Here is a 27,093-nt window from a genome sequence, read left to right as displayed (position 1 = left end):
TATGTGTAGTACATGTGTGTACAGGAAGTAGCATGCCTGGCTATATGTGACACATTCATATCCCCAAAGAGATATAGGCCTTATGATGTTTATATGTGTTTCTGTCTTGGTTGTTTGAGTTTCATCATAAAATTGTGTCATTGAAGACATTTCACATTGCTCCTGAATGGAAAGGCCAAGCGTACATACGTCCCTGCCTACCATATTTGTAGTAGTATTGTATGTAAGACAGTATCATGATGCCATCTTGTTCTGCAGTGCCAGGACCTCCAATGGGCATCCTGTTCCCAGAGGTGCGCACCACGTCCGTACGTTTGATATGGCAGTCGCCCTCGCAGCCTAACGGCATCATCCTGGGTTGGTAAAGATCTTCTCCTGCAGGGGGAGGTGTCACTCGTGTCTTTAATTTCATTTCCTGTGCCAGCCTACCAGATCACGTACCACCTCAACTCCACCAACAGCAACACGGCCACCGTGGACGTGCTCAACCCCAGCGCTCGCCAGTACACTGTCACCAACCTCAAGCCCGAGTCCATCTACGTGTTCCGCATCACGGCGCAGACACGCAAGGGCTGGGGCGAGGCGGCCGAGGCGCTGGTGGTCACCACAGAGAAGAGAGGTAAACCCCCCATTTACCCCCCCAGCACCCACCCCCACCACCGACCCAACCCCCACACGCGTGGCTTCAGCATAGAATTCAAACAACATAACTCCACCCGCAGCTCGACCGCAGCCCACCAGCCGCCCCGCCGTTCCTCAGAAGGACGTCCGCGCTCGCCACGTCCTGCTGTCCTGGGAGCCGGGCAGCGACGGGCTGTCCCCCGTGCGCTACTACACCGTGCAGCTGCGGGAGCTTCCGGACAACAACTGGACCGTTCACTCAGCCTCAGTCAACCACGATGCCACCTCCTATGTCGTCTCCAGGTACCGCTTCCTGTCCACATGGGGACAAATGAAAGCAATACATATAGATCATGTAGATTAGATAGTTATGGTCATGTAGATATAGTTATGGTTATACATATTTTTTGTCAGCTTTGTCATATAGATGGAAATACATATTATTCATATCATCTCTGTTCTTTCTTTTAGCCTTTTGGGGTTTTTTTTTTACTTTTTTTTTTCAGTCATACTTCTCTGAATATTATGACTTTATTCCCATAATTCAACATATTATGGCAATAAAGTCATCATATTATGACTTTATTCCCTTACTATTACGACTTTATTCCCATAATATAATGACTTTATTCCCATAATTCATCATATTATGGGAATAAAGTCATCATATTATGGGAATAAATGACTTTATTCCCATAATATCATGAAATCATGACTTTATTCCCTTCCTATTATGACTTTATTCCCATGATATGATGACTTTATTGCCATGATATGATGACTTTATTCCCTTAATATGATGACTTTATTCGTATAATATTATGACTTTATTCCCATAATATAATGACTCTATTCCCATAATGTGATGACTTTATTCCCATAATATGATGACTTTATTCCCATAGTATTGACTTTATGATATTATTGATATTATTATATTGTGTTTTATTTCTCATATCATGACTTAAATACCTTTCTAATGCTAAAATTAAAAATAGTTAAAAGTTTAAAAAGTGTTTCCTCCTAATATTACGAGTTTATAATTTTTTTAATTGGGACATTTTTGTCTTAATATTTAGACTTTTCTTGACAAATTCCTGCTGTTATTAATTTCTTTCTCCTTGTAAATATTCTTCTCATAAATGTGACTTTATTGCCATAATATATTTTATTATAGAATATAATTTTTTTTCTGCAACCTAATTTTCCAAAAATGCCAACTTTATTTGTTGTTTTTTTGTGTCCCATAATGGAACATCTTTTGTTAGTATTTTCTCTTTATGCTTATAGTGATGACATTCATTCATTCATTTTCTGCCGCTTATCCTCACAAGGGTAGCGGGGGTGCTGGAGCCTATCCCAGTTGTCTCCAGGCGAGAGGCAAGGTACACCCTGGACTGGTGGCCAGCCAATCACAGGGCACATATAGACAAACACCCACTCCCACCCACATTCATACCTATGGACAATTTGGAGTCGCCAATTAACCTAGCATGTTTTTGGAATGTGGGAGGAAAGCGGAGTATCCGGAGAAAACCCACGCATGCACGGGCAGAACAAGCAAACTCCACACAGAGATGGCCTGCGTGCTAACCACTCGCCCACCATGCAGCCCTAATGATGTCATATTGTTGTAAAGTTACTTTTTGTCACATCACATTTTTTATAAAAGGCCTGCAGATTATTTGCTGTTGTTTAGTTTTTGTTTTCTGGTTATTCTATTTTTGGACTGTGCATCAAGGCAACCCAGTCGGGCCGCTAGCGTTGGCTGAGGGTGGCTGAGGATGAACGTATGTAATGATGTCATGCTACTGTGTTTTCCATGGCCAAGGCTGAAGCCCTTCACGTCCTACCAGTTCCGAGTCAAAGCCACCAACGACATTGGAGACAGTGAATACAGCGATGAAAGCGAAGCTATCACCACCCTGCAAGATGGTGGGGGCCGGCCGGGGTACCACACGAAACATCCCAAAAGCTTCAGCCAAACCTGACTAATCCATCTTCATCCTTTTTCTATCAGTGCCCGACAACGCTCCCGTCATCCTCTCGGTCACGCCCCACACCACCACATCAGTGCTGATTGGCTGGCAGGTAAGGGGGGGCGCGTCCACTCTCCTGAAGTGTTATAATGAGTGTTATTTACCCTCCATCGTCTCTTTCAGCCTCCCCCCGAGGAGAAGATAAACGGCATCCTGCTGGGCTTTCGTATCCGCTACCGGGAGCTGCTGTACGACCGTCTGCGGGGCTATGCCCTCCACGCCATCAACAGCTTGTCGGCGTGGGCCGAGCTCACCGGTAAGGATGCACGCTACAGTTGGAAGAGGAGCCACCAGATGGCAGTCGGGCGTTGTCACACAGCTAAAAAAACATTACTCTGAGCAACCATTTCTGGGGGCTTTCATCCAAATATTTCTACTTTTTCCTTAAATAATCTGAAATCATTTTTTGAATGTTTTGACATTATTGACATCATATGAGGACTTTATGCTCATGAAAATGGGATATTTTCTCATGAGAATATGGCCTTATTCTCTTCCTATCTGGACCTTATTCTGTTATTTATTCATGGCAGCTGTTGTTTCAACTGTTTCAACTTTCTCATTGGAAACATTCTTCTCATCATTATGACATCATAGTTGGACTTTATTCTCATCATATGAGGTTCCAACTTCATCCATCCATCCATTTTCTATACTGCTTATCCTCACTAGGGTGGGCTCCAGCCTATCCCAGCTGTCTTTGACCGAGAAGCGGGGTACACCCTGGACTGTTGATTCCACCCTCAGCCATCTTTGTGTGGAGTTTGCATGTTCTCCCCGTGCATGCGTGGGTTTTCTCCAGGTACTTCGGTGTCCTCCCACATTCCAAAAACATGCTAGGTTAATTGGCCACTCCAAATTGTCCATAGGTATGAATGTGAGTGTGAATGGTTGTTTGTCTATATGTGCCTTGTGATTGGCTGGCCACCAGTCCAGGGTGTACCCCGCCTCTCGCCCGAGGACAGCTGGGATAGGCTCCAGCATACCAGCGACCCTCGTGAGGATAAGCAGTAGAAAATGAACGAATTAAAGATATTTTAAGAATGTGCCGTCGGCAAATGTAAAAAGAGCTGCGGGCCACAAACGGCCCTCGAGCCACAACTTGAACACCCCTGGACTAGGGGTGCCAATGTAAAGGATGTAGTAATTGCACGTACCAAGTAGCTCATGGAGATGCCAAACACAGCGTTACAAGGTAAAGATGTGGTTGCAGGGTACGAGTCCAGGAGGTTCCTCCTCCATAAGCCAGCCGCTAGTAATGGGTGGGGCGATACTGAAATATCCATACTTCCCATAGCAGGTACTTTTCAGTTTGTTTATCTGTTGAAGCTTTGAGACATAGTCAAGTTTTCATTCTTGTCATTTCTTTTCATGCTTTTGTAAACATTTTTATTATTTAAAATATCATTTTCACATCTTTGATATGACTTAGTCTTCAGATGTTTCAGTCTCAGCTCGGCTGTGTCGTACCTCAACATACCTCAGGCTTTAAAATCAGTCGCCATTGCCAATACCAGCCAGTTTGACTTCATATCGTACGGGAAATGATAATCAGCAGCAGCCTGGCCACAATAAAAGGCCAATGGGAGACATTTGTGTGATTTCCTGTCTTCCCTCCCACACACACACACAGCGCCATACAGCATCCGCAACCTGAGCGATCCCAGTCTGACCCAATACGAGCTGGACGGTAAGTGTTGTCTCGCCGCAAACCCCCCCGCTCCAAAGCGGTAGAGCTTCCAAGGTCTAACACCACCCTCCTCCCCCCCAGAACTGAGCAAGCACAAGCGCTACGAGATCCGCATGAGCGTATACAACGCGGTGGGAGAGGGGCCCACCACCCCACCCCAGGAGGTGTTCGTGGGGGAAGCAGGTGCGCCCGCCGACGCAGCCGTGTTTGCCGCTCACGTGTCTTCTATAGCTGACGTGGAATGTTTCGTTTGTAGTCCCGACGGCCCCACCCCAGAATGTGGCCGTGCAGTCGGCCACCGCCACCCAGCTGGATGTGACCTGGGACCCCCCGCCCGTCAGCGCTCAAAACGGAGACATCCAGGGCTACAAGGTCAGATTCACACTCGAGTGTTGAGGTTCCCGACGTAGCCCACAAACCAACGTCCCCCCCACCACCACCCCACCCCCATCAAGGTCTACTTTTGGGAGTTCCAGCGCAAAAATGACAGCGAGCGCCTTCGGACTCTGTTCATGCCCGAGGGGGGGTTCAAGCTGAAGAACCTGACCGGGTACACCACCTACATGATCAGCGTGGCCCCCTTCAACGCTGCCGGAGACGGACCCCGAAGTCCTCCCATCAGGGGCCGCACTCAGCAAGCAGGTACTAGAATAGTTCATTTGGCACATCGTAATACACCAAAAAACTACTACTTCAAGCTGCCATTCATGAAATACTACTGGTATGAAATACACCAATCGTCCATTCAGTCAGGAAATACATGAACACAACATAAAATCATTACTGCTACCTACCTTTAGCAAAGTAAAACTACTACTAAATACATAGTACATGATCATTAAATATGCAATTAAAACCGGTTTAAGCAGCCCTGCGCTCACTCCTCATCTGCTTCTCAGCCCCCAGCGCCCCTGGCTTCATCCACTTCAGTGAGCTCACCACCTCCTCTGTCAACGTGTCCTGGGGCCCTCCCGCCTTGCCCAACGGCATCATCGAGGGATACCGCCTCATCTACGAGCCCTGCACCCCCGTTGATGGTACGCCATCGCTCTTTATCATATTACACTCACAACACACACGTGGTTGGAGCGTCTAACAAATAAGATACATACTTCCTTACCCATAGGGGGTAATGTTGAACTATTAGTGCTAGCCTGTGTGGCTGTGGGAAACCTCCTGATGCAGGTATTTATAAAGGCCACAAGATAGCAAGATAGGTAGCTACATTAGTAGTAGAGATGTGGCCAATCCGATACACGATCGATATTGGTTTCCTGTACCACCGTAATCCATGTGCCACGTCTATGCTATAGCCAAGAGTATCAAGGAACACAGCTAGAAGAACATCAGCAAACGTAGCCAAGAGTATCAAGGTACATAACCAGAAGACCATCAGCAAACATAGCCAAGAGTATCAGGGAACACAGCTAGAAGAACATCAGCAAACATGGCCAAGAGTATCAGGGAACACAGCTAGAAGAACATCAGCAAACATGGCCAAGAGTACCAGGGAACACAGCTAGAAGAACATCAGGCCAAGACTATCAGGGAACACAGCTAGACGAACATCAGCAAACATGGCCAAGAATACCAGGGAACACAGCTAGAAGAACATCAGCAAACATAGCCAAGAGTATCAGGGAACACAGCTAGACGAACATCAGCAAACATGGCCAAGAATACCAGGGAACACAGCTAGAAGAACATCAGCAAACATAGCCAAGAGTATCAGGGAACATAACCAGAAGATCATCAGCAAACATAGCCAAGAGTATCAGGGAACATAACCAGAAGACCATCAGCAAACATAGCCAAGAGTATCAGGGAACACAGCTAGAAGAACATCAGCAAACATGGCCAAGAGTGTCAGGGAACATAGCTAAAAGAACATCAGCAAACATAGCCAAGAATACCAGGGAACACAGCTAGAAGAACATCAGCAAAAATAGCCAAGAGTATCAGGGAACACAGCTAGAAGAACATCAGCAAATATGGCCAAGAGTATCAAGGAACACAGCTAGAAGAACATCAGCAAACATAGCCAAGAGTATCAAGGAACACAGCTAGAAGAACATCAGCAAACATAGCCAAGAATATCAGGGAACACAGCTAGAAGAACATCAGCAAACATGGCCAAGAGTGTCAGGGAACATAGCTAGAAGAACATCAGCAAACATGGCCAAGAATACCAGGGAGCACAGCTAGAAGAACATCAGCAAATATGACCAAGAGTATCAAGGAACACAGCTAGAAGAACATCAGCAAACATGGCCAAAAGTAGTGTGTGTGTGTGGTGGTGCTCCATGTGTGGACGTATGCTGATATTCTTCTGGCTACATTTGCTGATATTCTTTTGGCACGGTTGCATATTAAAGCAAACATCTCTGGTGTCGGCATACATGCATGTTCAGGTATCAGGATGGATGGGTGCGCCCCGACTATGATTAGAGGATGTACTACAGTAGTACTACAGTAGTACTACAAGCGCTACTGGTACTACTGAAGTGATATGGTGAAAGGTAAGAGGCCGGGCGGGCTTTTAAAAACCTGTGGTGTGTTTGTGCAGAGCCTTCCATGGCCTGTGCCGACTGTCTCCACTCCCCCTCCCCCCCAGGCGTCAGTAAGACGGTCATGGTGGAAGTGAAGGGGAGCGGCCCCCTCTGGCTGAAGCTGAAGGACCTGGCCGACGGCGTCACGTACAACTTCCGCATCCGCGCCAAGACCTTCATTTACGGGCCCGAGGTGGCGGCCAACATCACCACTGGCCCCGGGGAAGGTATTGACGGGCGGCACCTTTATCCATGGAATATGTATCCCATGCGTGGGTGATGTGTGATATTCACCTTTGCCTAGGAGCCCCGGGGCCCCCAGGGGACCCCTTTATCACACGCTACGGCTCAGCGCTCACCATCCACTGGACCAGCGGGGACCCGGGACGAGCCCCCATTACACGCTATGTCATTGAGGCCAGACCTTCTGGTGGGTTCCGCATTCTATAGCTTATTGATCCTGGCAATGTCTGCCTCCGCTGGCATGTGGCTGAGATGCTTGGCATCTGGCTCTGGCTTTGCTACACGTCTAGAAATTTAAAAAAAACTAAAAGAGACTCATTTCAATTGCTTGAAGTGGCCATATTTTTTTTACTTTTTTATTGTCCTATAGCACATGCCAAAAACAAAAAAAATATTATTATTATGAAAAATAGGCATTTTTAGGTTCATAAAGTTGAAATAGTTAAGAAAAAAGACTCATGATATTAAGAAAATCCAAAAAAAAAACAACAAATAACGTTTTGGTAAATTAGGTTGTGGTTATGTAATCATGTGAGAATAAAAACAAAATATTACGGGGTAAAAAAAGTCATCATATCAGGAGAAGAAATCAAAATCATAAAAAAGGTGTAAATAGTTGGAAAGCAGAAATGGAAAAAAGTGTCATTTTACGAGACGCCAGGCCAAATATGAAGAGAAATAAGTGGTACTGTAAGAACATTAGGAAAAGAAAGTGGTAATATTAGGAGTAAAAATAGACAGTTAGAGTTAGTTCAATTGGACAGCATGGTGCCAAAGAAGCTGTGGTGTGTGTGTGGGGGGGGGGGGGGGGGGGCACGTCCTCATTAGGGTGTATAAATCTGTTCCTTTGTGCTTCCAGATGAAGGCTTGTGGGACATCCTGATTAAGGACATCCCCAAGGAAGTGACGTCACACACGTTCAGCATGGACGTGCTGAAGCAGGGGGTCAGCTACGACTTCAGGGTCATCGGCGTCAACGACTATGGCTACGGCTCTCCCAGTCTGCCCACCCCATCTATATCTGGTCAGCACGCATTTTCACCCTGGCGTACGATTCCCTGACTCCCTCCTGGTGCACACGTCCTTACGTTCAGAGGGTAGCCTGAATGGTGGCTGTAGGGGTGTTATCTCATGTCTAGAGGGCTCTAATCATGTTTAAAAGTATATTTATAAGGTGGTTAAGAAGATGTCTCTGTCTTATTTAGCTTATTTTGTGTTATTATGTCTACTATATTAGATTATATAAGTGTAAGGGTGGCTGTAGGGGTGTTATGCCATGTCTAGAGGACTCTAATCATTTTAATAAGTATATTTATAAGGTGGTCAAGAGGATGTCTCTGTCTTATTTAGCTTATTTTGTGTTATTATGTCTACTATATTGGATTATATAAGTGTAAGGGTGGCTGTAGGGGTGTTATGCCATGTCTAGAGGGCTCTAATCATGTTAAAAAGTATATTTAGGAGGTGGTTAAGAGGATGTCTCTGTCTTATTTAGCTTATTTTGTGTTATTATGTCTACTATATTGGATTATATGAGTGTAAGGGTGGCTGTAGGGGTGTTATGCCATGTCCAGAGGGCTCTAATCATGTTAAAAAGTATATTTAGAAGGTGATTAAGAGGATTTCTCTGTCTTATTTGTGTTATTATGTCTACTATATTGGATTATGTGAGTGTAAGGGTGGCTGTAGGGGTGTTATCTCATGTCTAGAGGGCTCTAATCATGTTAATAAGTATATTTATCAGGTGGTTAAGAGGATTTCTCTGTCTTATTTGTGTTATTATGTCTACTATATTGGATTATATGAGTGTAAGGGTGGCTGTAGGGGTATTATCTCATGTCTAGAGGGCTCTAATCATGTTAATAAGTGTATTTATAAGGTGGTTAAGAGGATTTCTCTGTCTTTTTAGCTTATTTTGTGTTATTATGTCTACTATATTGGATTATATGAGTGTAAGGGTGGCTGTAGGGGTGTTATGCCATGTCTAGAGGGCTCTAATCATGTTAAAAAGTATATTTAGAAGGTGATTAAGAGGATTTCTCTGTCTTTTTTTAGCTTATTTTGTGTTATTATGTCTACTATAATGGATTATATGAGTGTAAGGGTGGCTGTAGGGGTGTTATGCCATGTCTAGAGGGCTCTGATCATGTTAAAACGTATATTTATAAGGTGGTTAAGAGGATTTATTTGTCTTTTTTAGCTTATTTTATGTTATTATGTCTACTATACTGGCCAACATAAGTGTAAGGGTGCCTGTGGGGGTGTTAGGTCATGTCTAGAGGGCTCTAATCATGTTAAAAAGCATATATATTCTACTTACTTACTTATAAGTAGATACAATATACAGTTACATACAGTATGTTTTATTGTAGATGTGTTTGTTATTCTATTATTATGATGTTTTATTATTGATAAAGATTTGGAAAGCAAGTTAGGGGGTGTACGGCAGGTGTATGGTGTAACCTCCTGGGATACATAGTGGTGGTTAGTGACCGTGCATTCACTGTGTCTTTGTTGTTTTGCCCCCCGCAGCTCAGAAAGTGTCCCCCTTCTACGAGGAGTGGTGGTTCCTGGTGGTGGTGGCCCTGGTGGGGCTCATCTTCATCCTGCTGCTGGTCTTCATCCTCATCATCCGCGGCCAAAGCAAGAAATACGCCAAGAAGTCGGAATCAGGTGAGGCGGTACTTTCGGTTTTTGGGTCAGGAAGGGACGTCCTCCTCGTGAATCCCACGCTAATTGCTTTCCCAAAACAGATGGCCCCCACGCCGGGTCGGGGCTTGTCTGTTCATGGGTGAGCGTTTCACTGGGCTCAGCACTTCTTGGGGCGCCTGTTTAGCGAGGGGAGGGCGACGGGGGCGGGGTGGGGCATGCCCCCATCATCGTGACTGACAGGCCGTAGAAATAAGAGGGTTCTTTCTCCTTACGCTCTAGGCCTCACTGTTGGTCTTTAGGAATGTGTTCTGTGTGTTTGTACAACCAGTAGCTGACCTCACGTAAACCCCCCACACCTCCCACCCCACGGCACGACACCGTCGTGGCAAAGCGTGGAACTGAGAATGTTTGTAACCCCCAGCACCACCAGCCACTGTCAAACACCCCCCCCCCCCTCCCCCCTACATGATGCTCATTGTCCATTCATGGCTGCACCCCCCACCCCCGGTAAATGAAAAGTAACGTGTAACATGTATCTGAAATACAAACAAAGATGAAGATATTAGCATTTTATATTTGTATTGACTTGTGAAATCACATAAGGTTATGATTATTATTGGAAAAGTACAATATACTGTATCTTTTCAAAGAAATAAATATAAATATAAATATAAATATAAATATAAATATAAATATAAATATAAATATAAATATAAATATAAATATAAATATAAATTAATTTTAGAGAAATTAAGAGTGACATATCTTTCACATTTTATATAGTTTTCTGTATTTTTATTGGCCTGTAAACATGTGTTATGTTATTGATATTGTTATTGATATTATTATTATTGTTGTTATTATTTATTGTATATGTTTATTGTTTAATTATAACTTATTAAAAGGAGTGTAATTATTATTGTTATTATCATTGTTACAGTATGAACTGTAACATGCATGTATGAACTGTAACATGTACATGTTTAAAAATGAAAAAAATTAAAATGACATTTCAAATTTTTTATGTATTTTATTGGCTTGTAAAAATGTCTAAGGTTATAAGAATTCTTAAAATAATAATAATTATTATTATTGTTGTTGTTAGTGCTGTAAAATGAAAGAATATCTTCTTATGTTATGTTGCAAGTTCATGCTGTTAAAATATGCAAATATTATGATCATATCACGATGGTGCCTTTTTCTCTTTAGAGTACAAGTTGACTTGGCTTGGCTTTAGTCATTTAATGTTGACTTGACTTTAGTCAGTCATAAATGTTGACCTGGCTTTAGTCATTAAATGTTGACTTTAGTCATTAAATGTTGACTTGACTTTAGTCGTTAAATGTTGACTTGACTTTAGTCAGTCATTAAATGTTGACTTAGCTTTAGCCTTTAAATGTTGAGTAGGCTTCAGTCATTAAATGTTGACTAGATTGTAGTCATTAAATGTTGACTTGGCTTTAGTCTTTAAATGTTGACATGACTTTACTCAATAAATGTTGATTTGGCTTTAGTCTTTAAATGTTGACTTGGCTTTAGTCATTAAATGTTGATCTGACTTTAATCATTAAATGTTGACTTGGCTTTAGTCATTAAATGTTGATCTGACTTTAATCATTAAATGTTGACTTGGCTTTAGTCATTAAATGTTGACTGACTTTACTCATTAAATGTTGACTTAACTTTAGTCTTTAAATGTTGACATGGCTTTAGTCTTCACCATGGTGTGGGCTAGGTCCCGTGTGGTGACAGTGTGTGTGTGTGTGTGTGTGCAGGCAACAGCACCAACTGCAACGCCCTCACCCACGGAGACATGGTCAGCCTGGACGAGGGCCGCTTCCCCGCCCTGGAGCTCAACAACCGCCGACTGTCCGTCAAGAACTCCTTCTGCAGGAAAAATGGCATCTACACCAGGTCGGTCATCCAGGGCCGCGTTCCCCACATGTAACAACGCTCACAGATGTGTGCCAGCATGTCGGGAGGAGGAGGGGTGGAAATCCCGGTGATTATAGATTAATGCGGCGTCTTGATCCGTGCTCTCTCAAAAGCAAAGACTGGATTCTGCCGCCTGATCCTCAGGATCAGCGTTCAAACGCTCGGCTAATCCCACCCTAGTCCGCCTAATTCCAAGCGCTGACAGACAGCCACTGGCGTTTAGGGCTGATTTTCTACCATGAACCCACAGGAAGTTCCGTTTGACTTCAACCTTATGTGGCGGCCGCTCGGTCTGGACCATTGGGTAGCATCTCTCCTAGCCGCATCCAGCAAAATAAAACATCCCTGCAGCCAGCCTGCGCTCTGCTTAGCACTTTAGTCGGCATAAAGTCCATTCTGTGGCAAAACCACTGCAGCAACAATACGCTGCCACTTCCTGTTCAGGGCAAAATAAGTCTTATGACTTTGATTCTACTCCAGCCGCTGACAGGATGTACACGGTTTTAACTAGGGCTGTCAAAGTTAACGTTAATGACACGTTAACGGAAGTTTCCTTTAACGGTGGTAATTTTTTGACGCATGATTAACGTGCGTTCCTCCTGTTTGATCCTCAGCCCCCACCATAGTTTGGTTGAAGCACGGTAACTCTGTAGCCACAAGCTGGAACAAATATTGATGGGAAATGGGGAAAGAAAAGAGTATTTAGATTGGTAAAGTTAGCTTCAAAGCCCTGGCAGATGGCTCTTGTAGCAAGACCAAAGTTATTTGGATCTACTGTCGCTGTGTTTGACTTATCACGGATTACATGGCCTGCCAGAGACTGGAGCAGTGCAGGTATTGTTTTTATTGTCATATACAGTGCTACCTTGGCATAAGAGTGGCCAGTGCCAGCTAAAATTGGAGTTCCAGCTGCTATTGACGGGCTGGGCTAGCATTAGCCATTTAGCATGGAACTACCACAATGATGCACATTAGCACTCAAAGTCATCAAATCTTACCTTTATGCATTCCCACATAGTATCAGCATTCGGGAGCAAGTACGAGGTGAAAGAAAAAGAGGGGAAAATACATCCAAATACATCCATACATCCCTCTGGGCATCTGAGAACGTGCGTCGGTGTGTTCAATGACCGGCGAAAAAGTAGGACAAATCGCATTATATATGAAAAAACTGTGGAAATAGAGTATTGTAATAAAGTAATATTTACTTTAATATAATGATGAATTTCTATGTATTTTAATGTGTTTTAAAGGAGAAATGAAATGACATTAGGTTTGCAATTTGGATTAAATGTTTTATGACTCTTGCCCAATGTTTTAGGTATTTTCATTTGTACATTTCATAAAGGAAAGGTGCATTGAGGCAAATCTTTCATAATAATCCTTTCTGAATGTTCCTAAATAGGCTTTTTTTCTCACAAACATTTCGAATTTAAAACCAGTATCATACATAAACAAATCTTATTTTTAGCTGACACAAATAAATAAAGACATGTTAGTGTGAGAGGTCTCACTCGCTCACATTTTGGATTTTCTGAACGTTTGTGGGCAGGTTTAAGAGCTAATATAATAATAGTAATAATAATAATGAAGAAAAATAGTAATACAAAAATATGCTTGCTGACTGTATTGTTTTAAATAATGGCCCATAGTTCCAATAATTGATATCCTTTTACATAAAATTGGATGTAATTATCCTTGTAGTTGGACATCAAATTGTTTACTACAAAGAGATTTCCCCTACTAGTATAGATAAAAACTTATTTCTATCTGCGGTTAAATGGCAAAAAATGGGATTAATTGTGATCAAATATTTTAATCAATTGACAGCTCTAATTATAATGTAGAGTGCAACTGGTTAAATGGCTATGGTAAAAATAAAACAATAAAAAAAGTGAGGCATCTTCTCCAAAAACAGTGGTTTCAGTGACAGCAAGAGTGAGTGCTCTTCTTGTGATTAGACATCATTTCAGTAATGTTTGGAAATGTTTTTTATTTTTTATGGGGGTTTTTTCAAATGTTTTTATTCTTGTAAAATTACTGCTCATGTTTCCATATCTGTTGTTTTTTTTTATTATATTATTTTCTCCTCTTAATTAAGACTTTATCACCATTCTCATAACATTGCAGGTTTTTCCACAGCCTAACGTTCTGCTCCTAAAATGTTATTCTTCCTCACGATACGACAGCCGTTTTCTTGTTAGGTGACAGCATTCTTCTTGGAGTATATTTCCTTTGTTCTTGTAAAATGACCTATGATTTGTATCATTTATTGAGAAGGGTTTGCCCCCATGACGGAGTGCAGCCTTTTGGAATGGACCAGCGTTAGGAAAGCTGCGGTGGAGTGTGAGGTTTATTTAGCCTTTCGCTCGCTTGTAGGCAAAGCTATGGAATCCATCCCTCTTCAAACCACTCTCTTTAGTCATGTGACCACAGTGGCTCCCCAGTAGATTTCCCCTATCAGCTGATATCGGCGTAAACATGAGGTATGGAATGATATCAGCGGCCATGTTATTCCAGTTGACCATTATGTGCTGTCTTTAGTGGCTACTTTGTTGAGGCGCTTTGAGTAGAAGTTGCGTGTGAATGATGATGTTCACCCACCCAGGATGGAACCAGCCACCATGGGGTAGGGAGTCTATTAAAATGTGAAGTGATTTTCCAGCAGTAGGTGGCGCCAAATGGACTGTCCATTCTTAGCGTCACACAGTGACAGTAAGTGGGATGTCATTTTCACGCTGGGTGGGTTTGAGTCAGTTGGGAAATGAAGAATCAAGAATAAAGAAAATCAATCAGTGATAAATAAATAAATATAATAATAATAATAAAACGGCAAATAATAAAAACTTAAGAAACCACATATAGTTGGTGGGTAGACAAATTATTTTTTTCAGATTAAAATTAACAAAGCATTATTATAGCCCTGTAGACATGACAAAACATGACTATAGTCACATTTATACTCTTTTTATTTACAACATATTGCCCAACTGCAGGGTCTTGAGACACATGCTAACTCGCAAACTCGAGAGCTAGCAACCTAAACGGTAGCCTTCAAGTTATTTCCTTTAAACTTAAAAAGCCAAAAACTTACCACTTCCACACGGATAGGGAGGATAACTATTAACAGTTATTTAACCTTAAACATGAACATTAATCAAACGTAATAATTTTTTCTGGGTACATGATACCATACAGCATCCATATCAAACTTGCGCGGGCCGCACTAACATTAAACTTTCATATCAAGGCGGGGGCCTCAAACTAGTGTCCTGTGGGCCACATTTGGCCCGCGGGCCATGTGTTTGAGACCCCTGACCTAAGATGATGGGATGGGGGGCAAGCGTTAGCTATCTGCCTGAACCAACCATAACTATGGTGCATTCAAGGACCACCGAAGCAAGTGCAAAATCTATCAGTGGTGGGCTTTCCACCATGCATGAGCACCCATTTATGAAACGTTACCAACTTTGGGGGAAGGAGAAAAACATGGCTATTTTCCAAGAAAAAAAATCACAATTACGTTTACTTACTTTTTTGGAAACAAATCCATGAATTGGTTTCAAATGTGCGGGGCTCCACCGTATTTGGACCGTGTGATGTGCAAAGTGGCATGCTCACTGGACATCAAACATGAACGCTTTTCTCGCCATGCAGGTCTCCACCCAGGCCCAGTCCCGGCAGCCTCAACTACTCTGACGAGGATGTGAGCACCAAGTACAATGACTTGATCCCAGTGGAGAGCAGCAGCCTGACCGAGAAACCCTCTGAGATCTCTGACTCGCAGGTGCGGTATATACAGCATGTAGTATCCAGTATATAGTAGTATCCAGTATACCCACACTCCTCATCCTTCTGTGTGTCTTATGTACTGACATCGATATAAATCTCTTACATCACATGCACCAAGTCCACATTGCATCCGCCGTGTTTCGTGGCGTCCTTCAGCAGCACCTTCATGCAGAGACCCCGCCACCCCCCCCAACCACCACCACCACACGAACACGCACTCAGCAAGCCACGCGGGCTTTGTAGGAACCCATGACGGTAGCCAAGGTTGCCTGCTGGGGTCTATATTGTCATCTGCTTCACGTAGTTATTCGAGTCATTCACATTTTGACTTTATATTTACACTTTTATTTGTCATTTTAGATTATAATTTATTTTCATTCTTTATTTTACTTTTACCTCCTAGCTACAGCGCTAGTTCCCCCTCACTGTCTCCGGACGGCTGTGTCGTGGTGTAAGGAGCTCACAGGAAGTGCCGCTTTCACCGCTGGTTGTTAATACGAGGGACCGTCAATAAATTACTATAGCATTGAAGAGAGGTCATATATTCTAAATCGCAGCACAAATGGATGAATAACCATGTCCTACCCTAAAAGTATTTTTACACCCATGTTTCCAATTTGATCTTTTATTTGATGACGGACGCTGCACGGTGGAGGAGTGGTTAGCCCGCAAGCCACAAAGCTAGGAGACCTGAGATGGATTCCAACCTCGGGCATCTCTGTGCGGAGTTTGCATGTTCACTCCGTTCTACCCCGCCTCTCACCCGAAGACAGCTGGGATAGGCTCCAGCACGCCCGCGACCCTTGTAAGGATAAACATTAGAAAATGGATGGATGGATGGATGGGGAACCTGGTGAGAAAACGCTGTGGAATATGAAGGCACATTCAGCAATACTTGTCTTGTATAATTTGTCATGCTTTCAAGAGCTACTTCCATAACCATAGTCATAACCATATGTTCATGTTTGGAACTACAGCTGATGGAAAAGAAAGACTAGAAAAGATCAGATCGGGTGAGAAGGCATAAAATGTGGATGGTACGTCCATACCTGACATGACACGACACTTTATTCATTTCTTCATTTGGCATACTTTGAAGTGATTTTAGTCATGTTTCTTTGAAGAGTTTTACACTTTTGTCATTTGTCATGTGATCCCATTTTTACTTTTCTTCAAGACATTTCCATTTTTATTTATGTTTTACACTTAAGTCCATTTTTTATTTGTCATTGGAGATGATGTCTTTTTCCTAGTTTTTATACCTTAAGTCATCATTTTAGTAATTTTAACACTTAAATCATTCTTATTTGCATGATTTTTTGACATGTATTTGCCATTTAGTTTGCTGTACTAATAGTCATTTTTATTGAATTTTCTACACATTATTATTATTGACTACTGTTTATTTGATTCATTTGTATTATTTTTTTAACACTTTTTTTATTTATTAACACTTATTATTTACATATTTTATGTTGATTTATTACTATTTGTCATGTTTTTTAGTTAACTTGGTTTTATTTGTATTTGTGGTTCTCTGTTACACGTTAAAGTGATAATATTATAATAATATTATTAATATAATATTAATATTATATTATTATATTAATATAATATTATAATATTATAATAATATATATGTTATGCCTACCAAGCAAATGTATCTGTTTGAAACATGAATAGACATAAGTGCATTTTTGAGGAGTTTATGGCTGCACGTAGTCTAGGAAATGAGGAAGATGATAGAAATAATGCATCAAGTCAGGCGAAATATGAGAAAGATGTTTGCCTTGGGTATTGGGTACAAGTGTGTAATGTACTGTACATATACCAAGGAGGAATTTAATTTCTTTTGGCTCGCTGTCTGTGACCCCCCGCCCCCTCCCCAGGATGGATGCCCACCCAGCAGTTGTTTACATGTTTAACATGCTTAGTGGTTTACAGAAACAGCGGACCTAGTAGCCTTTGTGGCCTTTTCCCTCTGCTGATCCAGAGTGCCCCTCCCACAGGCCCCTCCCACAGATCTTTCTACTGCCATTAATCAGCCATGTGTCCCGTTGTCCCATCCCGTCTTGTTGGGGAACAATCCCAGATGTCTTCCATGCTCATACTGTACCTGTGCTGACCTTCCTGTTCTTGTGCATGCCACCCCCTGGCTGTGGCTTCCCAGCCTGCTTCTCATGGCCGCCAAGGGACAAGGGTTCAGGTGGAAGGTGGGTTGGGGGGCAATCCACAATTCCCATTGTTTCAGACAAGCTTGGGCGGGGGCAGGGGGTGTTCTTTGACACGGGGTACTTCCCAAATGATCTCTGAGCATCTGTCAACATTCCCAAATCTCTGGTCACGCCAAAGTAGCAGTGTTGGCTGCTCGATAGCTCATCCGACGTCCCTGACGCCGCAGGGCCTCCAACAGTCTCCCAATTGTCCAGGATACTAAGTCCAAGAATGTCTTTCTTGAGCTTCATTCTCTCTGTGTCCTCTTAAGTCTCCGCGACGCCTCAGCCAGCAGGGAGACGTCTCGCTCGGCAAGCTGACTCAGACATCACATTTTTACCTTTTTTAGACATGAGCTTTCTTCTTTGCCGAGCACAAGCGACCCCTGACCTTTGAGTGACACACACGGTAGATCATGCAGAAGATTCGCTTTCTGTCTTGTCTTCACCGTCTTAAGTTTTCTTTCGGCGTCCTTGGCCCAGGCCCAAGTGGGAATTAGGTCTGCAATGTGTTTGTGCAGCCCAGATAAAGACAAGTCCAAGCGCGTTCTTCCTGCCTTGAATAATCCATCCCAACAAAACCTTACCTAGTCTTTCATTCCACTCCACATTCAAAGTCTGCTGATGTTTTCATCCCAAATGTACTGCTCTGCTCTTTGCTGGCGAGCACCCCCTGCCCCCCACCAACTGTGTTGTCTTCTCTGAGTGCCACGACCCCCACTTTCTAACAAAACAACCCTGCATGGTCGCTGCAATAATCCATAAGTGCGAGACAAAGGACTGACCTACTGGGCTGTTCTGGGATGGGATGGGGGAGGAGTTGCTTGGAGGACATCTGAAACAAGACAACATATGTTTCCTAAACATGACGTGCATCTCATTCTAGATGGGCTCTCTATTTGCCTCAACCTTTGTTTTGGTTCTGTTTAGGTGTCATGTTTGAATGACGGATGGATTGGGTTAGGTTAGAGTTTGGGGTTCAAGTGTTGGTTATGATGGACCTCTTTAGGTTTTAGCTAAGGGGTCCTGAACAGTCCAGTTGCCATGGATTGAAGGCCTGGACAATGCAGTTAGCTGGATGAATGTGGTGAAGGTAGAGTAAGGGCCAGGCTGGGTTAGGTTAAGCTTTTAAGGGGGAGTTATATCTCGGCATGTAACTCGGTAGAAAGAACGCAGGAAAACACTGGAGAAGTGAGTGTGTCTCAAGCGCGCGTACTCTTCCAGGCATACAATCTGGTTCTCCTGACCTCCATTGACGCACGGTAGCATAACGTATCCGACATTAACTCACCTGGCCCGGCCACGGTAGGCTTTTTTTCCTCCTCGTCACGATAGCCATAGGTGGTGTAGGAAGCCAGTACGGCCATCTTGCAATTTTATGGGAGTGGGCTGCACGAGCCTCATACCATGCCCACACGCACACGTCCCTGGTGAGTGAAACTACAGCTTTACATGGACCACACCTAGCATGCACGGGTCATGCCAAACTCACCGTCAAAAAGCTACCAATTTTTGAAGGCACGCACATGGGTGTCACGAATCACTTGCTGCAAACGTACGACACACTTGCAACCCCCTACTTGCTCTTCGTGCTGGCCACCACCAACACATTTCCCAACATAACATGTACATCAGGGTGTAAGTCCCGCTTAAGTTAGGGTTTGTGGTTAGACTTGGAGTTTTGGTTATGATCATATGGGTTCGTGTTTAGGTAAGGGATAATGGTTAGGGTACAGTAAAGGTTATTGGTTTTGGTTCTGGATGGGTTAGGTTAGGGCATAGTTGGTTAGGGGTTTTGAGTAAGGATAGTACTCATAGTTGAGTAAGGATTTCTGGGTTAGGTTTTGGGGTAGAGCTGGGGTCTCAAACACGCGGCCCAAATGTGGCCCGCAGGACACTAGTTTGAGGCCCCCGCCTTGATATGAAAGTTTAATGTTAGTGCGGCCCGCGCAAGTTTGATATGGATGCTGTATGGTATCATGTACCCAGAAAAAATTATTACGTTTGATTAATGTTCATGTTAAAGGTTAAATAACTGTTAATAGTTATCCTCCCTATCCGTGTGGAAGTGGTAAGTTTTTGGCTATTTAAGTTTAAAGGAAATAACTTAAAGGCTACCATTTAGGTCGCTAGCTCTCTAGTTTGCGAGTTAGCATGTGTCTCAAGACCCTGCAGTTGCGCAATATGTTGTAAATAAAAAGAGTATAAATGTGACGATAGTCGTGTTTTGTCATGTCTACAGGGCTCTAATAATGATTTGTTCATTTTAATCTGAAAAAAATAATTTGTCTACCCACCAACTATATGTGGTTTCTTAATTTTTTATTATTTGCCGTTTTATTATTATTATTATATTTATTTATTACTGATTGATTTTCTTTATTCTTGATTTATTTATTTTTCATCTTATTTTGAGCAGAAAAATAAAAATTAAGATATTTGAGAACAGTGGAATGTTTTATCAGAGCTTTTATTGTAGAAAATCGGAACCAAAGCACTGAAAACGTTTGTATATTTTTCTGTTTTTTTTTTGTAAAACCCAGCCTTGCCCAGACCCTAGCTCCAGTGGCCCCCAGGTAAATTGAGTTTGAGACCCCTGGGGTAGAGTTAAGATTTGGGGTTAGGGATTTGGTTTGAGATGGGGTTGGTCAGGGTTTTTGATTTCGGTTATGTGTGGACATTTGGTTGGGGCCTGTGTAAGGGGCTAGGATTTTAGTAGAAAGACGCATTTTATGGACAAGAGACAAGAGACAAGAGCTGGATTGGAAGGGTTGAAGGATGCCGGTTGCCACGCTTACATAACACTTGGCTGATAACCTGGAGTGGCCTCCGTCAGCCCGAGCCTTTCACGCTGAGCATTCTTGCGTTCCACCTTGACACTTGGAATGCTTCTTGACATGAAGACAATGGACCCGACCCTGACGTGCTGAGGAATGGCTGCCATTTGTCTGTACTTTTACTGTTGTCGCAACAACTATTGTAAAGGTTTCAAATACGCTGCAGAGACTAGCGCTTGCTAGAGCCTGTCGTGGTGTAATCAGAATCAGAAAAGGGTTTATTGCCACGTATGATCAAACACATAATTGGAATTTGTTTTGGTGAAGTAGGTGCAGACACATCTATTAAAAAAGAATGAAAAATATACAAAATATACAGTATAAATATATGTACACAGTCTGTTTTTTGTTTGTTATTCCAGAAGTGCAGTCTGATTGTTTTTCCTAAGAGTCCAAACTGGGCGTTAATGTAACGCATATAGTGAAAGTGTGAAAGTGGCAGGATGAGGCATAGGTGGGGTGTGAAGAGTGTCGGGGGGGGTTCCGGGCCTTGTTGATGAGGCTGGCAGCAGACGGGAAGAAACTGTTCTTGTGGCGTGAGGTTTTGGTCCTGCCAGAGGGGAGCGTCTCGAAGATGATGGTTAGTGTACTGGACTTCGGAGCGGACGCAGCGGGTTCGAACCTCCACTAGTAAGCATCATCTGTATTTGTCAGGAATGGCATCGGGAATATAAAGGACTCAGGCCAAAAATCAGTATGCGGATCAAAAAAAGACAAAAGACTAGCACTTGCTAATGCATTTAATTCCAATAAAAATACACATTTAGTGGTGTAAACAATCTCAAATCTCAAAGTTTACTACGGGGGGAGTTGAAGCCTGACTGATTGTGTGATGGTGATGTCAACCCCACTGTTCTGTTCACCCATAGGAGGCGCTGGTGTTTTCATACGGAACAGGTGGTCTGCATACACTTCCACTGCATTTGGTGAGGTTCCTGTGGCTGCCTGCTTCTTCTTCTTGTTTTTGTTTATGTTTTGTAGCCAAAGCGGTGTCTGTTGCTAGCTTTTCCATGTGGTCCAGCTGACCTGGCGTGGGTACAAAGACGGTAGCACAGTTCTTCGGCGTGTTGGAAGATACATTGCCGTGTTTGTGATTTGTTTATTTTTGGGGGGTGCATGCTTCATCCATCGCGATGGACCATGCTTTGATCATCTTCCATGGGTGTTGGTGAGCTGGTGATGTGTTGTCTTTGTGTGCATGTGTCCACGTCACTCATTCTTAGCTTTAGCATCGCTAACCGCTCCCCACATGGCATCACTTCACCGCTGTGCGAAAGGCATAAATAAACACAAGTCGTGTTGTCTCACAGGGCAGCGACAGCGAGTACGAGGTGGACCCCAACCGCCAGAAGACCCACTCCTTCGTCAACCACTACATCAGCGATCCCACCTACTACAACTCCTGGCGCCGCCAACAGAAGGGCATATCCCGGGCGCAGGCTTACAGCTACGCCGAGTCCGAGTCGGGTGAGCCGGAGCACCTCGCCCCGCCGCCACTGCCCCCTCTGCCGCCCCAGCTCAGCTCGCCCAGCCCCCAGCCCCAGCAGCAGCAGGCCCAGGGACAGCCCCAAGGCCAAAGCAGCATTTTCAGGCCTAAAGGCAGCCGGACTCCCACCCCGTCCCAACAGAACCCCACCAGCCAGCACGGCGGCCTCTATAGGCCGCCCAGCAGCCTGGCCCCCGGCTCGCGGGCCCCCATTGCTGGCTTCTCCTCCTTTGTGTGAGGTTGTGTCAATCAAGGAAGGACTAAGGAGATTTCTGGCTGATCATGCGATCAGTGCTTCTTTTTTGTTTCTGTTTGCTTCCGTTTTCAACGAGGATTTCACTTTAGCGTGCACGTGTGCCACCTTCAAGGAAACGCGCATTTGTTGGGAATTTTGCCTATCATGCACAATCTCTATTTGAGACATGAACACTCGTCTTTGTCTCTTCTGTGCATTGCAAAGATGTACAACACAAAGATGAACATAAAGATAGAATAAGAGGCGGCTAAGAATGCACGTATTGGGACACACCTATTCTGGCTATGAAGCCTCCTGAAAAACGGGGCTCCATTTCCATCATGTGATCTGCATGTGAACCAAGCTACAGAGCTTATGTTTTTACCAGCGTTTATCTCTTTGTTTGTGTTGAAAAGTTCTCAATGGATTTGGGTGACATTTTCATAAATTGTCAGAAATGGAATACGGAAGAACTGATTACAATTCGGGGGATGATCCAAAATTTTTAATTTTCCGTAAAACGAATTACCTGCTACTACTGCCGCATTTCTCAACTGATTCAAGCCATTCCAACATCAAGAGACAACAGACAGACAGACATACAGAATATTTTATTAATCCCTGTGGGATTCCCTCTGGGAAATTGGAAAATATATGTAGAAAAAGTAAAAAGAAAAAGCTAAAACTGGTAAAAACAAAAACAGTGCTGCGGAGCGACCGGAGGAGCTGCCGTCACATACAGCGCTCACATCAAAACACGTTCAGGATATTGAGGTTGCCTATATTTATTCTGAAAAAAAATCTAAATTCACACTTTTCCATAAAACACATTTTCCATTAACTACTACTACTTCTATTACTACAACGACTTCCATATTTCCAAAGTCCAAATTCCAAATTCTCAACTCATTCAGAACATTTAGCCTTTATGGTTCATTGTGTTATCATGCTAGCTGTTACCATGCCTATGTTAACATTACTAGCACGCTAACAGTAGCATAGTATCAGTTTTAGCTATTTTCATAGCTGGACAAATAAATAAATAAACTGCAATGTTATGCTACATGTTACCATACTCACATTAACATGTTAACATTGCTAGCTTGCTAACATTAACATAGTACCATTTTTAATATTTTCATAGGTAGACACTTATAATAAGATATAGCACTATCATGCTAGCTGTTAGCATGCCAATGAAAGCATTTCTAGAATGCCAACAGCATAGTAGTATTTTTAACCATTTCCATGACGGCTATATAAACAGCACTATTATGCAATATGTTAGCATATTAACATTAGCATATTAGCATTGTTAGCATGCTAACATGAGCATAGTACCATTTATTTTTTATCCATTTTCATAGCTAGACAATATAAACACTTACCACAGTTGTATTAAGTGTTAGCATGTTAACATTAGCTTGTTGGCATTAGTAGCTTGCTAACATTAGCAATCTAAATATGCAGATAAAATAAATGGTAATATTTATGGTGTGAATCACAATATGGGGGGAACTATGATGCTTTTCTAGTTATCATTGATATTATTCATTGTTAGGCCCAACAACTACGTTACTGGTGCAGTGACACCATGCCACAACGCAGCGGCTAGCTGCTATCCGGCTAGTGACTAGCTAGCCACACATTCACTCACGATGCCTTGGGCCGCTAAGGCTACATATTGGAGCTTTTTGTTTTGGAGGCTAGGTGTAGCCCCCAAAATCAATGTACCCAGGAAGGAAGTTATACTAAATACTGTAAGTATGACATGCTAGCATCAATGTACCTGTTACTACGTACTCATAGCATGGAAAGAAGACCTTGTTGGAGCTTTTTGGAGGTGTTTTTAATAGCGTCCTTTCTCAGCCAGTAGGTGTGTCCCATGACGTGCATTCATTAGCTGCCTCTTTTTACTTGTTTTTATATCTTTAGAAGACAGAAAAGATAAAGGCGTGTGTTCATGTCTCACAAAAAGGATTGTGGATGATGGGGTAAATTCCAAAAAAGTGCACTTTCCCTTTAAGACACAAGTACAGTCTTTCTGTTGGCATTTTGACTTTGTTTGCATGACTTATCATTTATTTGCTCCTTATTTTAACCATTGCACACCTTGAAAGCGGTACTATCTTTGTATGCTGTACAGAAGTCACAAGACCCCTTGAATAGACACATATACGTGGATACTGTATGTAATATATATATATTATATCTACAGTAAGTTCCTAGAGGACTAGTCCATGCACACGTGGCATTGACGGACTGAAATAGCAACACAGACGTCTTGTTGTGGCGGGAAGAGCGCTGGAGGTGTAAAAAGTTGACGCTGCTTCTCGAGTGGCGCCTCGACTCACCAGTGAGCGGGCCGTCACGAGGGAAGTGTATAGCAACAAAGTCCACTCAATCGATGCCTTTGACACACAACCAACCCCCAACGTTGATCCACAAGATCACGGCGGACTTTGACTGGATTTTGAACGGCTCTTCTGGATGTTTCCACGGCATCCCGACGGGAAGCAGAGCAGCAGCTTCGGATGTGGGATGGTCCTGGCCGCCAATCAAGCTGTACTTGACAGGTGCCACTGTTCTGTCCTCCATTGCTGTGTGTGTGTGTGTGGTAGCACACTTCCTAAGCTTTACGGATACTTCACTGTGTGTGTGTTTTTTTTTATCAAAGTTGTCTTGCAGCAACAGCAAACCTGCCTGAAGTTACGCCCACGGAGGGTTAGCAAGGCTAACTCATGATGCTACCATATTGTACGACTCGATGGTGTTTGCCTCGTTTGCATTCTTCAAAGATGTCACCTACTTTGTTTTCTTTCTTTTTCTTGCTTTCATTGGATTTTCTTTCCTGTGCGGTGATTTTGTTGTATGCGACAAAAGCTAACCATGCAGAAGAATGAATATATGATCACAATACATTTCTGAAATAAATTATTTTTCAATGTTAGCAAAGTCTGATGCTGTCAAATATGACTCGAAGGCTCTTAAATTGGGAAACAGTAGGAACTTGGAATCCATCAATTGGACCAGGAAGGGGATGGGCCATAGAGAGGGATGATTTAGAGCAGGGATCTCAAACTCAATTTACCTGGGGGCCACCGGAGCTAGGTTCTGGGTGAAGCAGGGCCGCATCAGGTTTTCAAAAAAAAAACAAAAAAAAACGCATTTATTAAAAACTGAAAAAAAAATCAATTAAAAAAACCTATCTTCAACGCTTTTGCTTCTGCTATACCCGACACTTTTTCAGTACTTTGGTTCCGGTTTTCCACACCAAAATATCTGATAAAACATTCCACTGTTCTCAAATATCTTAATTTTTATTTTTCTATACACAAAATAAGATAAAAAAAATAAACAAATTAAGAATAAAGACAACCAATCAGTAATAAATAAGTAAAATAATAATAAAACAGCAAATAAGAAAAACGTAAGAAACCGCATACAGTTGGTAGAGAAATATTTTTTTCCAGATTCACATGTACAGTATTAACAGTTATTTAACCTTTAACATGAACATTAATGAAACGTAATCATTTGACCCAATTAGCAAGTTAGCATCGTACTCAGTTCCATCTGGGAGCAGCGTCGTAACTTTAACAACATGTTTGATGAGATGCTTTATCTTGACGTGTATTTTCCGTTTTATTCCAAATCATTTCCTGTATTTATTTGTACCCAGCGTCATAAGCCTTTAGCTTCATTGCTAATCCAAAGCAAAACAGGGAGGGGTAACAGGGTAGGGTAACAGTATGGGCAGGGCAAAATCATGTTAATTGTGTCCGGTGTGCACACAGCTTTAAGCTGTCATTTCAACATTAAACTTTGGTATCAAGGTGGGGGCCTCAAACTCGCGGCCCGCGGGCCAAATGCGGCCCGCGGGCCGCGAGTTTGAGACCCCTGACTTAGAGCCTACAAGAAGAACCATTGAGTTTGACTATGTTGATGGATATCCAGTTATTGATGGCTTGAAGACAGTCAGTAAGGACTTAGTAGGGCTTAGTTTAGAAAGAGATCCGGGTGTCATCAGCATAGTAAAGAAAGTGGAGGCCAAAAGAATGAAAAATGTTACCAAAGGGAAGAGCATAAATGATAAAAAGTAGGGGACCGAGGACTGAACCTTGGGGGACACCGTGAGTGATTGGTTGGCATGAGGATATGACATTATGACTTTGAATAAAGTGTAGGAATAAAACCATTGGAGGGCTGTGCCAGAGAGCCCAATGGAGGCTAAACGATCCAGGAGGACAGTGTGGGAAATGGTATGGAATGCTGTGCTAAGGTCAAGGAGGACGAGAATGGAGAGAAGACCCGAATCAGCTGCAAGGAGGAGGTCATTGATCATATGAATGGGTGATGTTTCAGTACTGTGATGGGGACCACAACCTGACTGACAGGGCTCCAAGAGATTGTTAGTTGGTAGATGGTCCTGGAGTTGAGCAGCAACAATGGTCGCTTGGAGATAAACAGAAGGTTTGATATTGGCCGGTCGTTATTTAGAACATGGGGATCAGACCGGGTTTTTTGAGTATTGGAGTGACTGAGGCCAATTTAAGAGAAGGGGGAATGGTACCGGTAGACAGGGAGGTGTGATAAGAGGGGAGAGGGTCGGGATTGGAGGACCTGATCAGGTCCATCATCTGCTGACTGGGAGGTAGGAAAAAAGCCGACAAGATAGCATTAGATAGCACAAGAGACAGAGTCCCACTCGGAGCTTGATGCCGTTCCACTCCTTTCCTGTAGGTGGCAGCAGCATTTCTTATTAAGCCAGTCCTCCCTAAACAAGGTCTCCCCAGTGGAA

The 27,093-nt window shown here is 43.0% G+C and overlaps 1 protein-coding gene across 5 annotated transcripts in view; it reads left to right on the top strand.

Annotated features, from left to right (window-relative positions):
* The window catches only part of sdk2b (sidekick cell adhesion molecule 2b), a 253,907-nt gene extending 231,114 nt beyond the window's left edge, over positions 1–22,793 (top strand). For 2 of the 5 annotated variants that reach the window (XM_058067733.2, XM_058067739.2), the window contains 19 exons: positions 259–357; positions 425–619; positions 723–924; positions 2,453–2,556; positions 2,642–2,712; positions 2,784–2,916; positions 4,294–4,350; positions 4,432–4,533; positions 4,607–4,722; positions 4,806–4,992; positions 5,250–5,387; positions 6,917–7,126; positions 7,204–7,329; positions 8,002–8,166; positions 9,675–9,815; positions 11,570–11,708; positions 15,387–15,516; positions 21,441–21,497; positions 21,882–22,793. In XM_058067733.2, the coding sequence (XP_057923716.2) occupies positions 259–357; positions 425–619; positions 723–924; positions 2,453–2,556; positions 2,642–2,712; positions 2,784–2,916; positions 4,294–4,350; positions 4,432–4,533; positions 4,607–4,722; positions 4,806–4,992; positions 5,250–5,387; positions 6,917–7,126; positions 7,204–7,329; positions 8,002–8,166; positions 9,675–9,815; positions 11,570–11,708; positions 15,387–15,516; positions 21,441–21,497; positions 21,882–22,295 (2,786 nt within the window). In that variant the 3' untranslated portion in view covers positions 22,296–22,793. The remainder of the gene's footprint in view (positions 1–258; positions 358–424; positions 620–722; positions 925–2,452; positions 2,557–2,641; positions 2,713–2,783; positions 2,917–4,293; positions 4,351–4,431; positions 4,534–4,606; positions 4,723–4,805; positions 4,993–5,249; positions 5,388–6,916; positions 7,127–7,203; positions 7,330–8,001; positions 8,167–9,674; positions 9,816–11,569; positions 11,709–15,386; positions 15,517–21,440; positions 21,498–21,881) is intronic. The other 3 variants (XM_058067734.2, XM_058067737.2, XM_058067735.2) reach the window with 3 other exon arrangements.
* Positions 22,794–27,093: the final 4,300 nt, after the last annotated feature.

Source organism: Doryrhamphus excisus, linkage group LG2 (assembly GCF_037039965.1).
Source record: "Doryrhamphus excisus strain RoL-2023G ecotype Guam linkage group LG2, RoL_Dexc_Guam_v1.1, whole genome shotgun sequence".
NCBI lineage: Eukaryota > Metazoa > Chordata > Actinopteri > Syngnathiformes > Syngnathidae > Doryrhamphus > Doryrhamphus excisus.
This window is presented reverse-complemented; position numbering and strand designations above follow the sequence as displayed.